The sequence below is a fragment of the Vipera berus genome (assembly GCF_964194415.1).
Source record: "Vipera berus genome assembly, chromosome: 6".
Taxonomy (NCBI): domain Eukaryota; kingdom Metazoa; phylum Chordata; class Lepidosauria; order Squamata; family Viperidae; genus Vipera; species Vipera berus.
Window position 1 is genome coordinate 4703505 of NC_138208.1, and position 15618 is coordinate 4719122.

At 42.8% G+C, this 15618-nt stretch overlaps 1 protein-coding gene across 2 annotated transcripts in view; it reads left to right on the forward strand.

Moving 5' to 3' along the window:
* The window catches only part of PRKAR2B (protein kinase cAMP-dependent type II regulatory subunit beta), a 62138-nt gene extending 51931 nt beyond the window's left edge, over positions 1 to 10207 (forward strand). Inside the window, exons 7-11 of one of the 2 annotated variants that reach the window (XM_081330696.1) lie at positions 1915 to 2016; positions 3259 to 3333; positions 5319 to 5384; positions 5947 to 6085; positions 8714 to 10207. In XM_081330696.1, the coding sequence (XP_081186822.1) occupies positions 1915 to 2016; positions 3259 to 3333; positions 5319 to 5384; positions 5947 to 6085; positions 8714 to 8847 (516 nt within the window). In that variant the 3' untranslated portion in view covers positions 8848 to 10207. The remainder of the gene's footprint in view (positions 1 to 1914; positions 2017 to 3258; positions 3334 to 5318; positions 5385 to 5946; positions 6086 to 8713) is intronic. The other variant, XM_081330697.1, reaches the window with a different exon arrangement.
* Positions 10208 to 15618: the final 5411 nt, after the last annotated feature.

The following is a 15618-nucleotide window of genomic DNA, read 5'->3' on the forward strand; positions in this document are numbered from 1 at the left end:
GATCATTCGTGGTTTTGGAGTTGGGTATCATCAGTATGCCGATGATACCCAACTTTTCTTTTCGACCCCAAACCACCCCAGTGATGCCCTCGCCGTGATGTCCCGTTGCCTGGAGGCGGTTCGGGTCTGGATGGGGAGGAACAGACTTCAGCTCAACCCTGACAAGACTGAGTGGCTGTGCATTCCGGCATCCCGGGACATTCCAAATGTTCCATCTCTTTCTATGGGGGGTGAGCTCTTACCCCCCGTGGATAGGGCTCGCAACTTGGGAGTCCTCCTAGATTCACGGCTTACCCTGGAAGATCATATAGTGGCCGTGACTAGGGGGGCTTTCGCCCAGGTTCGCCTGGTGCGCCAGTTGCGGCCCTATCTGAACCGGGATGCCCTGTGTACGGTCACTCATGCGCTCGTGACCTCTCGCCTTGACTACTGTAATGCTCTCTACATGGGGCTTCCCTTGAAGACCACTCGGAGGCTCCAACTGGTACAGAATGCGGCAGCGAGAGTTGTCTTGGGAGTTTCCCGGTACTCCCATGTTACACCTTTGCTCCGCGAGCTGCATTGGTTACCAGTTGTCTTTCGGGTGAGGTTCAAGGTGTTGGTTACGATCTTTAAGTCCCTACATGGCATGGGTCCGGGATACCTCAGGGACCACCTGCTGCCGGCATCGATTCCCCTCCGCCCTGTGCGTTCCCACAGAGAGGGCCTCCTCAGGGTGCCGCCAGTCAGGGAATGCCGACTGGTGGCCCCCAGGGGGAGGGCCTTCTCTGTGGGCGCTCCGGCATTATGGAACCAACTGCCGGTGGAGCTCCGGATGGCACCAGACCTTCGAACTTTCCGTCGGGGCCTGAAGACCCACCTGTTTGAAATAGCTGGTCTGGCCTGATGGGGGATTATGGGTTTTTAATTGTTTTTAAATTTGTATTACTGTTTTAATTGGGCATGGGTTTAATCTTTTTTAATTTTTGTATTGTCTTTTTTATATATGCCCTGTGAACCGCCCTGAGTCCCTACCAAGGAGAAGGGCGGTATATAAATTAAAAAAGAAAAAAAAGAAAAAGAATGTGCAAGGTAGCTTGTGTTAGAAGTTCTGTTTCTATATAACACCACAGCTCAAACAAAGAGTACAATCTCCATGTGCTTTACTGCTAATCTACTTCCTGTTACAGTGAAACAGTGTAGCAGTAAAGCGTGGTGCTATATATAAAGAGAATTTCTAACAGCTTGTGTGTGAGAAAGGGGGTGAAGATGACTCCTCCCTAATAGTTCCCAGAGTATATGTTTTACAGTGCAAGCAGTCTGCTTTAGTTTGGCAAGATTTCTTTCTATAGGTGAGGAACAATAAAGGAACTTACTTAAGAGAATCTCTGCAATGGTACCTTGGTTACTCAATTGTTTTGAAACTCATCCGATTTGGTTCTTGATACATTTTGATGTGAAAATTTTGCCCTGTTACTCATCATTTGTTCAGTAGTTGATGCACAAGCTAGAACTTGTCCGTATCGGCTGCCTTGTGACACTACATTATTCCTTATAGGAAAAAAATTGTTTGATACTCACTGTTTTTGATACTCATCGCACCTCCTGGGACCAATTAACTATGAGTATTGGGATGCCACTGTATTTACACTAAAGCCTGTTTAGTATCCAGCGAAATAGATGGTAGTATTTGAGTGTTTTCAAAATCATCCTTCTGTCGCTCTTTTTACGTCTTAGAGGTTTTTTGAGTCTGACACTTACCTGAAAATTAAAACATTGCACTAAACATGGTTAAGCTTACACTTGTGCAAAGACACATCAGATTCCTGACTAAGCACACCAGAGCATGTCCCATTCTCTGCCGATGAAAAGACTGCATGCATTGTCATGAACATCACACTCTTTATGATTTGTTGTAATTTTTTCATTTTTTAGGACAGAGTAACGTTTCGAAGGATCATCGTGAAAAACAACGCAAAGAAGAGAAGAATGTATGAAAATTTCATTGAGTCATTGCCCTTCCTTAAATCTTTAGAAGTAAGTGTGGCTTACTAGAGTTATTTCAGTCACTTTGTGCAGAATGGTGTCAAACAATAATGTCTTATGTGCACTTACAGATTTTCTAAGATAACTGACCTTCATTTAGTTAAGTTACGTTGTTTGTGAAGGAAAACGAACTTGCCTTTGTAAATCACACCTGTTTTTATCCTCGAGGGCTAACTGAGAGAAGAGTAGTTACTCCTGGTTTTATCCCTTGAATCTCTGGAGGTTGTAACTACAGATAGTCCTTGACATAACGACCATAATTCAGCCCAACATTTATATTGCTAAGCGAGACATTCGTTAAGTGAATTTTACGCCAGTTTATGACTTATCTTGCTACAGTTGTTAAGCGAATCACTGCATTTGTTAAGTTAGTAACACGGTTGTTAAGTGAATCTGGCTTCCCCCATTGACTTTGCTTGTCAGAAGGTCGCAAGAGGGGATAACATGACTCCGGGACACAGCAACCGTCATAAATATGAGTCAGTTGCCAAGCGTCTGAATTTTGATCATGTGGGGATGCTGCAATGGTCATATGTGTGAAAAATGGTCATAAGTCACTTTTTTCAATGCTGTTGGAACTTTGAACAGTCACTAAATGAACGGTTGTAAGTTGAGGATTACCTGTATAGACATAGATAGGTCTTGATTCTCATGCATAAAATATGTTTAGCATGTATCTAAATATATGCTAAACTACATCTTTCTGGGGAATGTTGTACAGCCTGCCCTTTCTCTTAGAAACTTGTACAGTTTTGTTTTTCAGTTGCTAAATTCCAATAATAATTGCAAAAACATGCACGTATTTCTTTTAGAGTAATTTCTACCAAAAAGAATAAACGGTACTTTTTTTTTCTTTTCAACTAAATTGCTTTGACTTTGCTGGTCACAAATGGTGTCTTAACTGCATTTCTCCTTCATTTCCTAAATAGAAAATATCAGTGCTGTAGTCCAATTTTGCCATCTCATGTCTTAAATATTTTTCTAAATAGTCTCTTAAGTATATTACTGTGACTAGATCTGTTGCAACATGAGTTCCGAAGTTGGATTTAGGATGAAATTCGAAACTAATGTAAAAAGACACACACACACCCCAAAATCTATTTCACAGCTCAAACAAATTAAGACTACAACAACATAAAAGAGCGAAAATGACACTTTCCATTACAATTTTGAGAGGATATCAAACAATATGTGTCTATATATTGACATAATATATTTTATTTTCTGTTTAAGCTTTCCGAACGTTTGAAAGTGGTGGACGTGATAGGCACCAAAATATATAAAGATGGGGAACAAATAATTGCTCAGGTAATTACTTAATTGTTCTATATATATGTTTATTATTCTGTTAACTCCAGGTATTTAAAAGCACAGTGGCTTGTTATTATAAAAGATTTTCTGAAGCAAAACAAATGGGATTGGGAAAAAATACATCGCTGAAAAAAAGTTGGTTGCATTCAGAATTGAAATTTTGGGTGATTACAGTTAGTCCTTGGATCACGACCAGCATCTGTTCAAATTTACGACGGGGCTGAATGAAGGAGACTTATGGCCAGCCCTTGAAATACCAGCTGTTGCAGCATCCTTGATTGTGATCTGAGAGCTTGGCAAGCAGCTCACAATTACAGTGTGGGAGAAGTAGTGGCAGAATCTGGGAGCGGAGTCAAAAGAGACATCAGCCTAGAATCCCTACATAGCCACAAGCAAACTAAGTCCAGCCTCCTTTGAATTCCATGGACCCTTTCCTAACGCCAAACAGATGCTGTTAGTTGAGAAGATTCCTGCGTGTAGGCTGTTTTAACAGTAAATCAGTTTAATTCAGAGGTCCCCAACCTTTTGGGCACCGGGGACCGGTTCCGTAGAGAGGTTTTTCCGTGGACAGGGGCGTGGTTTTGTGTGCTGCCTGCATCCCGCGGATGGGGCTTTGCTTGTTTCTGCAGACCGGTTGCTGGCATGCCGTGGCCCGGTACCATGGACCAGAGGGTTGGGGACCCCTGGTTTAATTGAACCTTCATGTGTGAACCTGGTCTTTTCATGCCTGACAGTCCCATAGTCGCCTCATTGCCATGTGCAATCTTCTCTTCTGTGGCCTATGGGGGGTCACAAAGACTTAGCGACTGAACAACAACAACGTTTTTATTTTGATAAGCTGTAGCTCAGACGGTATACCATTTTTTCACCCGGAAAAGAGCGATCAAAAGCTTTTCTTCTCTTCCCTTTTTCTTTTCCCCCCTCCCTCCCTTTTCCAAAAGAGATAACGAGGGTAGCATTTCCTAACACCTGGATTTTCAGAAGATAGCTTATTCTAACTCTCTTGAGTTAAGAGGTATTAAAGCAGGGGTTTTCAAACTTGGCTCTTTTATGCCTCGTGGACTTCAACTCCCAGAATTCCTCAGCCGGCATGGCTCAGCTTGGAAACCTCTCCCTTTCCCCTCAGCGTGGCTGGCTCAGGAATTCTGAGAGTTGAAGTCCACGAGTCATAAAAGTGCCAAGGTTGCCTACCCCTGGCCTAGGCCTAGGCCGCTTTATGACTTGTGGACTTCAACTCCCAGAATTCCTGAGCCAGCCACGCTGAGGGGAAAGGGAGAGGTTTCCAAGCTGAGCCATGCCGGCTCAGGAATTCTGGGAGTTGAAGTCCACGAGTCATAAAAGAGCCAAGGTTGCCTACCCCTGGCCTAGGCCTAGGCCGTTTTATGACTTGTGGACTTCAACTCCCAGAATTCCTGAGCCAGCCACGCTGAGGGGAAAGGGAGAGGTTTCCAAGCTGAGCCATGCCGGCTCAGGAATTCTGGGAGTTGAAGTCCACGAGTCATAAAAGAGCCAAGGTTGCCTACCCCTGGCCTAGGCCTAGGCCGTTTTATGACTTGTGGACTTCAACTCCCAGAATTCCTGAGCCAGCCACGCTGAGGGGAAAGGGAGAGGTTTCCAAGCTGAGCCATGCCGGCTCAGGAATTCTGGGAGTTGAAGTCCACGAGTCATAAAAGAGCCAAGGTTGCCTACCCCTGGGCTAGACAAAGCAAACTGTATTTCTCTTTGCACAAATCTTAAAAATAATTAGCAAATGACTGTAAAGAAGGTGTGGCTACTTTTTATTCAGTGCCCGCTAAATTTCTTCAAGCGCCTAGAATAATATTACTATTATTTTATTTCCACCATTTCTGAGATTGACTGATTGATTGATTGGGGGATTTTTTTTAAAAAAGTTTCTACTTAAAAGAACAACAACTCTGGAACTACTAAACCAATGTCTTTATGGTTGGTTTTTTTTTTGTAATTCTCAATTTTGTTTGTAGGGAGACACGGCTGACTGTTTCTTTATTGTCGAATCCGGAGAAGTGAAGATTACGATGAAAAGAAAGGTAATCATAATCATAATAGTAAAGTTGGAAGGGACCTTGGAGGTCATCTAGTCCAACCCCCTGCTCAGGCAGGAAACCCTATACTATTTCAGACAATTGGCTGTCCAGTCTCTTCTTAAAAACTTCCAGTGTTGGAGCATTCACCACCTCTGGAGGCAAGTCGTTTTATTGATTAATTGTTCTGACTGTCAGGAAGTTTCTCCTTAGTTCTAGGTTATTTCTCTCCTTGGTTAGTTTCCATCCGTCGCTTCTTCTCCTGCCTTCAGATCCTTTGGAGAATAGCTTGACTCCCTCTTCTTTGGGGCAGCCCCTGAGATACTGGAAGACTGCTATCATGTCACCCCTCGTCCATCTCTTCATTAAACTAGACATACCCAATTCCAGCAGCCGTTCCTACCATCTCTTAAAGATAGTATGAAAAGGTTTTTTCAGTTGACTGAAGTTAGGGTGAATAAAATCATGCGTTAATAAAGACTGGATTTTGTTAATCAGATAATAAAATGAATTGCAGCTTGGCTTTATGGGGAGAAATGTTGAGATCCTTTTTTTTCTTACTTCCCAGGGCAAACAAGACATAGATGGAATCGAAGCGGTGGAAATCGCCCGCTATACCAGAGGACAGTATTTTGGTGAATTGGCCCTGGTGACGAACAAACCCCGAGCGGCCTCAGCCTTCGCGCTTGGGACAGTCAAATGCTTAAGTAAGGGACAGTGCTTATATTTTGGAACTTAAGTTTCTTTCTTTCTTTCTTTTTTCTTCTTCAGCTTTTTTTTAAATTAAAAAAAAACCCTCCGTACAAAACTCCAAAAAAAGAAGTTTTTACAGAAACAAACAAAATAAAAAAGACATTGAAAAAAGTGCATTAAAAAGACACACATATAATATACACATCTTATCCGCCCCCCGCAGTTGAATATTGATAAATATATCACAACAATATTAGTTCCCCACCCCGTACAAAACAGGCCCAGCATTTTTAAAATCCTATTTGCAAATTATTAAGCTATCTTCTATTTACTATATCAGGAATCCCCAACCGATGGGCCACGGCCCACCACCGGGCCAAGGCCTCTTGGCCAGCCGTCTACGGAAATGGCTGGCCGATGTGCGCTAGCACCCACAGTCCCATTTGTGCATGCACAGTCCCATTTGTGCTAGCACCGGGCGGGTGCACATAGCCCATTTGTGCATGCACGAACGGGGCCGTTAGTGGCGCGCCAGCACACGTGGTACACTGTTTGCGTGCCTGGCTGAGGAATTCTGGGAGTTGAAGTCCGCAAGTCATAAAAGGGCCAGGTTTATGCGCATGTGCGCGTACCAATCTGAAACTTGCTCTCCTTCCCTCCAGGCTGTGAGCTCGGAAAGATTGGAGACTCTGTACTATATTATATGAATGACAAAATAGTTAACAGGTAGAACAAGAAGAAGACAGGATTAAAATTTCAAAACCCTCTGCTGACAAACTATTTATTGCGTTCAACTGGAAGAAAGTTTACCCATGACTTCTTTACCTATCCCAAATCCCAAACTGAAACTTAGTTTGTTTCATAGCAAACAGAATAAGGCGTTTTTCATTTAGCAGGATATCTTTTCAATGTGCAGGCAGTCCTTGACTCAAAACAATTCATTTGATGACTTTGAAGTTACAACGTCCCTGAAAAAAATGACTTGTGACCGTTTATCGCCCGTACAACCGTTGCAGCGTCCCCAGGGTCACCTGATCAAAATTTCAGATGCTTGGCAACTGGTTCACGTTTATGACGGTTGCTGTGTCCCAGGATCCCCTTTTGCGACCTTCTGACAAGCAAAGTCAACAGACAGATTCACTTAATAACTGTGTTACTAACTTAACAGCTGCAGTGATTCACTTAACAACCGTGGCAAGGACGGTCATAAAATGGGGCAAAACTCACTTCATTGTCTCACTTAGCAACATAAATTTTGGGCTCAGTTGTGGCCATAAATCAAGGACTACCTGTAATATAATCCCTTCCCATTATAGATCCGAATGTCATAACTTTTCTGGACTTCCCTCAACTCCTTTAACTTCTTTACTACAAAGGAAGACAACATTTTTCTTTAAAGAAATAGATTGAAGTTAGGAGGGGCAGATCCTGTTCATGCCCAGCATGGTTTATCTCCATTCAGTTTTTGGACATTGGAGAAAGGCGCCTATAACTGATAAACACCTTAATTTTGATCATCATCTTTGATACTGTTGCTCTCGAAAACTTTGAAAAACATGACCTAATTGCCTCCCCCTTTTTTTGGATATTGTCAGACGTGAAAAATCAGGACCGTAAGTTAAGTTCCAGTTAAGATGATTTATTGCTCAAGCCTGTTCACAAGAATCTAGTCTAGCGATCAGCCCTGAATTGATGCTAGATAAAAGTCAGAGGAATTCAAGGCAGCCTGGACTAGGAGCATTTGTGGCAATGTAATGATTCTAGGCTTATTCCTCTCTTGACTCCGCCCCCAGGCTCTGCTCTTCTCCCACGGAGATCAGACGTTTTTCCTTCTGATCTAGAGCTTGCTCTCGGCTTGCGGGGGGAGATTTCATTGGAAAGATGGACCCGATGCAGCCAGGTGCCCAGGAAAGCCAGGCGTATCTGTTTTTATACTTGGCTTCGCTCGTTAATTTTCCAATTGACATGGTCAAAGCGTACCTTCCTTAAAACAATTTCACAGAAGAAAACTTGTCCCTAGAAATAATTTCACCACGATGTAAAAAAGATGTCGAGACTCTAGAAAGGGTACAGAGAAGAGCAACAAAGATGATTGGGGGACTGGAGGCTAAAACATATAGGGAACGGTTGCTGGAATTGGGTATGTGTAGTAGTTTAACGAAGAGAAGGGTGAGGGGTGACATGATAGCAGTGTTCCAATATCTCAGGGGCTGCCCCAAAGAAGAGGGAGTCAAGCTATTCTCCAAAGCACCTGAAGGCAGGACAAGAAGCAACGGATGGAAACTAGTCAAGGAGAGAAGCAACCTAGAACTAAGGAGAAACTTCCTGACAGTTTGAAGAATTAACCAGAGGAACTACCTGCCTCCAGAAGTGGTGAATGCTCCAACACTGGAAGTTTTGGTATAGGGTTTCCTGCCTGAGCAGGGGGTTGGACTAGATGACCTCCAAGGTCCCTTCCAACTACTTCTTCTTCTTCTTCTTCTTCTTCTTCTTCTTCTTCTTCTTCTTCTTCTTATTATTATTATTATTATTATTATTATTATTATTATTATTATTATTATTATTATTAATTATTATTATTATTATTATTATTACCGTCCCCGTGTAACCTGCATGTAATTTCTCTCTCTTTAACATTTTAGTTATGGACGTACAAGCTTTTGAAAGGCTTCTGGGACCTTGCATGGAAATTATGAAAAGGAACATTGCAAACTATGAAGAACAGCTGGTTGCCCTCTTTGGAACAAACATGGATATTTCTGAGCCCAGTGCGTGAAGTACGGAGGCGCGCAACCTGTGTCCGACAAATAGCACAGTAGTGGTTAGTCCACTGAATCTACATCTTAATCTTCCTATAGATGCTAAGCATTGTTCTTGATTTTACAGGGGCTCGGATTTCTTCCCTCCCCTGTCCCAAATTTATTTGCCTTTTTTTTTGCACAAAGTCATTCAGATCTATCAGTAGGTGGAAAAGAGAGGTTATTCAGTGGGCCCTTAAAAGCAATTGGTCCACCAGCATTTCCCCTTTCCAATAACGTCGGTTTCATAAGCCTTTGGCGGCAATGTACAACTTCCACCCTACAGGTGGTCCTCAGCTTACAACAGTTCATTCAGGGAATGTTCCAAGTTACAAAGGCACTGGAAAAAAGTGACTTGTGATCATTTTCCACACTTGACGACCGTTGCAGCCTCCCCGGGGTTTACCTTCGTTTTGCTTGTCAGCCGACTCACATTTATGACGGTTGCAGTGTCCCTTCTGACGAGCAAAGTCACGGGGATGCCAGAGTCATTTAACACCTGTGCTACTAGCTTAGCAACCGCAGTGATTCGCGTAACGCCCGTGTGGCAAGACAAGTCATGAAACGGGGCCAAACTCACCTAACAGCCTAAATTTGGAGCTCAGTGGTGGCTGTACGTCGAGGACCACCTGCACGATGTTGTAGATTTAGAAGCCTTTTTCGCTTTTGAAAAAGGGCAACGGCTTTTGTAAATCACTTACAAGCATTTCGTCTACGTGTCTATGGAGATTCTCATCTGTCCAGGTCACGCTTGTTTTCAAAAGGCAACTGGACGTCCTTGTTTTTCCTCGAAGGCATTTCGCTTCTCCTCCGAGAAGATTCTTCAGTTCTGACTGAGCTGAAGAAGCTTCTCGGATGAGAAACGAAACTTCTTCGAGGACAGTTGCCTTTTGAAAAAAGCGCCTTTGGGACATTTCATTTAAGAAGCGCAAGACGCGCAGTACTGCAGTCTAAAACCTATCTGAAAGCTTGTCAGGGCTTTTAATTTTATCTTGCTTTTTATTTTATCCTTCCTGAAATCGACAGGTTCGGGAATAAAATCTCCCTTTCTTTTAGCAAATGGCAGGTGCAGTTTTTCAGAAAGAAAACCCAGATTTACTGGATTGGCAGAGGTTTTGTTGATCAAAACTCTCCCAGTTTGATTACGGTTTCTCCAAACACCCAGAAACAGATAACGGCAGAAATACATTTCGTTTTGTCCACATGTCGAATGAACACGATAGGTTCAGGTGATTAGAGTGCACGAAGGCAGGCTAGGAAAGATTAGGCGGTACGTATTTTTGATTTGCTAACCGGTTGCACCGGTACGCAAGGTGGCATTTGTAAAAAAAAGAAGAAGAAGAAGAAGAACAAAACAGTGTATTTGAAAAAGTCCTCCAAACGATAAAAGCATGGCCTTGTGTTCTAGGTAAACTTTTATGACCTACGTCTGGTCTTAGTCTGTCCGATTTTGGTCCTTTTTTTACACCTAACTGTTTTATAAGATTTCATTTTGTCTTGTGTGAAGGACGCCGTACACGCCTTCCAGAATTTGGGAGGGGTTGTTTTTTTTTGATGATGCTGTATAGTTTCTTGCTGTTGTATCTTAACTGTGTATGTGCTGTTTTCATTTCCTGAGAACAATTGTTGACCTGTGCGCTGGTTAAAAGGCGAAACTTTATCCACCCACAGGCTCACTGTCCCATTTTAACAGACACAGTCTCACTTGAATTGAGCAAAACTCCTGGTGATTTCACAGCTACACCCTTCCTGCATTTTTGTTTGCTTGGTAGCAATATGGAAGGTTGATCTTGGTTGCCTTTTGGGGCTGTTCTTCACTTTCTTATTTAGCCCACAGCCCTGGTTCTTCATAGGGGGGGGGTTTCCTATCCAAATACTGTCCTTCCCATTTAGATTTTTGAGATGATCCAAACTCAGCTAGGTGCCATGGTCCAGCTAGGTGCCTCCTTTTATCTAGGTGCATATATGCACAGGTGGTCCTCAAATTAACAGCAGTTCATTTAGAGGCCGTTCAAAGTTACAACGGCGCTGGAAAAATGGGACCTGTGTCCATTTTTCCCACTTCAAAACCATTGTGCTTCTCCATGGTCACGTGATCAAATTTTGGATGCTTGGCAACTGACCTGTACTTATGACGGTTGCAGCGTCCCGGGGTGTGTGTGTCACGCGATCCCCTTTGGCGGCCTTCTGACAGGCAAAGTCAATGGGGAAGCAGGATCCACTTAACAGCCATGTTAAGAACTACAGTGATTCCCTTAAGAACTCTGGCAAAAATGTCATAAGTTGGGGCAAAACTCACTCAGCGACGGTTTTGCTTCGCCACGGAAAGTTAGGCTTCAGTTGCGATCGTATATCAAGGATTACCTGTGTAGTAACGGTGGCCTCTTCACTTTCGCTTCTGACTCTGGCCAGTCAGCCTGTCGTGCCAAAATTTAACTAGGTTGGTTCGAAATCACCATGAAGGGAAGAAGCAGCTGTTTCAGTCTTCCTTGCGGGGGGGGGGGGAATAGGTTAATGCGTGTTCTTTCAACAACAAAAAAGAGTGTTTAAAAGAGACAGCACGGAGTTTCTTTCTTTCCTGGCTAGAGGAGAAAATGGCATTAGCTATCAAACACAATGGATGTTAATGCAACAGTATATTTAATAGTTAGCGATCGGTACGGGAAAGTTCTTACCCGACAGTATTATTAGTATTATATAATATATATCATACAGGATGGAAGGCTGAGTCAGCCTTGATCCGGTCAGAATCGAACTCCTGACAAACCTTATGAGGGGAGCTGAGCTGAGATAGAGTGACTGGCCCAAAGTCACCCAGCCAGCTTTCATGGCTAAGGCAGGACTAGAACTCACCGTCTCTTGGCTTCTAGCCTGGGGCCTTGATCACCAGACCAGTTGTGTATGGTTTCAACCCAGAGATGCACACAGTCCTTGGGCAAGAGTTGCCAAAGGTGGTGGACAATCCCGTTTGGGCGCGCAGACAGCTGAACGTTGTCGTCGTACTCACCGACTCGTAGGATGCGGTTCAGAGTTTTGTGAGCCTTACAAAGGTGCCCGCTATGCTTGTCCATGCTTTGGCAGGAGCAGGCTTCTTCTCAGTGGGATGCCCCACAAATACAGGCAGGGAAACGCCTAAGGAGCCATTCACGGCTAGCTGGGTCAACGTCACAAAAGCTCAGCTTACCGGCAATCCACAGATTGCAGGTCTGAGTTCAGTCCACACTTCGGCTCTGTTGGCGATGACAAACGAGTTGAGTTTGCACGGCCTGCTAATCTGTTGCACGAAGGAGTTGACGGTGCCAAAGGGCACGCTGGATTTTGAAGTGATGTTCTCAAGCTGGAGTAGAAAACCAGGCTTCCATCTTGGATGTTGGTCTGGAAGCAGCCTGCTTGCAGCCAGCATCTCGCCACGCAACGAAACGGGCAGCCCACCTTCTTCAGGGTGTTCCAATGAGCAGGTTTGACCGTTTTTCAAACTGAACAACCATTGCAGCATGCCCACGGATCACGTGATCAAAATCCAGACGCTTGGCCACTGACTCACGTTTGTGACAGTCGCAGCGTCTCGGGCGTCACGTCGATCCCCTTTTGCGACCTTCTGACAGGCAAAGTCAACGGGGAAAGCCAGATTCACTTAACAACCGTGTTACTAGCCTAACAACTGCAGTGATTCATTTAACAACCGGGGTAAGAAAGGTCGTAAAATGGGGTTTGGATGATCTTGTGGAGAAGCACGATATTGGAGGACTTACCTGATTGGCAAAACCTAAAATTCAATCCTACATCTCGGTTAAAAGGGATCTTGGAAACCAGAGGCAAAGAAGATTTACCTGTAGCTTTGGGAACCCAAATGACGTGATACTGAACGAAAGGAAAGCAGGCGGTTTCACATGTTTTAGCTAGCCCAAAGCGGATCAACTTAGATCAACTTTCCTGTTTGTGATTTTTAGTGAGCTTCATTTAATCATTTGTACTACAAATTCAGTGAGCTTGAGGCATTCTTATTTTGGTATGTGTATGTATATATCTGCGCGCGCACCCTACGTTTTATTTTGAGGGCGTCGTAATCCCGTCTGCACATTATGGTTTTGGAGCAGGAGTCAAACGAAAAACAAATCTTGAAAATATTCTCCCTTGCTGAGAAAGACGTTTTGTGTGCCACTCCCGGCTCCCGATCGTTAACGTTCTGTCTTTTTAACGAGGCCTCTTTTTTTATGGTACCTCTGAATTGTGAAATTTACAATGCACAAAATTAATAAATACTTTTGAATATAGAATGTTTGTCGTGCGTCTGTGATTCAGCTATTTTACCCAATGACAAACGGCATGTACTGGCTTTTGAAACAGGATGAAATCTACGGACAGAGATATTTAAACAACAGTTACGCTGGAATGAATTTCATTATTATTTGATTAGGGCTCCCTCTGCTGGATCTGATTAGTAAACACCATCTACTTGAATAACAACATGGGCGTCAATTATCTTCGATTGTGACATTTCTTCAGAATGAACGGCCCTTATCGAATGATGCTACTTTTAAGGAATGCTGAAGAACACCATACCATACATAAGTTGTATTTAGCAAATTGTCTTTTTGTTGTCTTGCAAGCAGATTATTGCAGAAAGGGAAAATTATTGCCTTGATTAGTCAACCGTTCAGCAGTGTTGCTAAATAAAATTAAGCTATGTTGCTAATTCCCAGCCAGCTAAAAAGGAATTATTGTTGGATAATTCTGTGGCGGGATGTAGTAAGTTGGATTTCCAGGAGGGAAGGATTACATCCCGGAGGAGTAAGAGGCAAACTTAGTCCAGATTTTACGTTTTGAGAAAGAGGGTGAAGACAGCCTCTCCATAATAGTTCACAGATAGTAGAGTCAGTCTGGCAAGATGATTGTTTATAAGTATGAAAGCAATAAAAAAACCCAGCTTGGAAAAAATCACATGTCATTCTTAGTTTTGGGCCTGAAAGCTAGTCAGTTCCCTTAGTGACGGTTCGAAGTTAAAACAACTCATGACCATGGCAGCATCCCCATGGTCTCATGATCAAAATTCAGATGCTTGGAAACTGGCATGTACTTATGACGGTTGTGGTGTCCCAGGGGTCACGTGATCCTCTTTTGCGACCTTCTGACAAGCAGAGTCAACGGGGGAAGCCAGATTTACCTCACAACCGTGTTGCTAACTTAACAACTTTTTTTTTTAATCCCATTTATATCCCGCCCTTCTCCGAAGACTCGGCAGCTTACAATCTAAGAAGCACAAATCAATGTGCTTAGCAATAGCCTTCATTCTATGTATATGCCTGCTTATTAGGGCTTTTGCCCCCCCCCCCAGCAGCATTATTACAAAGTCAGCTTATTGCCCCCAACAATCTGGGTCCTTTGAGCAATCTGACCTGGTCTGATGGGTTAGGGTTGGGGTTTTAATATGTTTTTAAGTATTGTTTTAAATTTTAAATTTGGGCATTATATTTAATTGTTTTTAACTTCTGTATTTTGTTTTTATATTTATTGCCCTGTACACCGCCCTGAGTCCTTCGGGAGAAGGGCGGTATAAAAATATAATAAATAAGAAATAATAATAATAATCCTCATTTTACCTACCTTGGAAGGATGGAAGGCTGAGCCAACCTTGAGCCTGGTGGGATGCGAACCTGCACTAATTGCAGGCAGTGCTTCACTTAAGAACTGCATCAAGAAAGCTTGTAAAATGGGGCAAAATTGACTTAACAAATGTCTCCCTTAGCAACAGAAATTTTAGGCTCAATTGTGGTTGTTAAGCCGAGGACTACCTGTGTCTCATTTGGTGACAAGACCATAAAATGTTTCAGCTGGCAGTAGTAACACGTGTTATTCATCGTGCGCCTCTACTTAAAAATAGCACGGGTGCTGAATTTCAGTGAAAATGATCATACGAGACAACTAATCACTTATAATGGGCAGTTTAATGAATCCGATAAAACAGATGTAGTAATACAGTATTTTCCATTTTAACTGGAGCTTTTAAGTTCGCATTTTGCCTAAATGAAAAAGACAGGGTTCGTTGACTGAGAATTACAGAAATGGAATCTTCAGGGCCTCCGATTGCAAAAGACGATTGTATATAGTTGGCGTTTGACTAATCCTCGCTGTTCTTAATTCTGCCATCCTGTCTTTTGGTTGTGTTGGACAGAATCTAATGAATGTACAGTATTTATCTTACTGATAGGAAACAGCAAAACCAAACAGCGGATCAACCCTTGCAACTAAGCAACTCTTGCCGTAAACTGTTATACATTGGATTATATCTGACAAGGAACAACACAAACAGTGTAACTGAGCAGCATGTAGCGTGCAAGTATTGGTCCTATGGCTTGTGTTCATTTTTTTTTCTTGGATACTTTAGCTATTTTCCTATTCCTTCCCCTCTTAGCTATCTCTAGCTCCTTCTCAGCTCCCCTTTTCATCTGTTCGAGAGAGAGGAGAGAGAGAGAGAGAGAGAGAGATATGATTTATAGCTAGATGATAAATACAGGATGGGTGGACAGATACAGGATAAATAGATGATAGATAGATAGATAGATAGATAAGATAGATTAGATAGATAGATAGATAGATAGATAGATAGATAGATAGATAGATAGATAGATAGATAGATAGATAGATGATAGATAGATAGATATGAACTGCAATTGGTTTATGCTAATTTTTATTGCGACTTTGTTCTGATTTTTTGCCAGCTCCTTTTATTGAAAAACGAACAGTGGAAA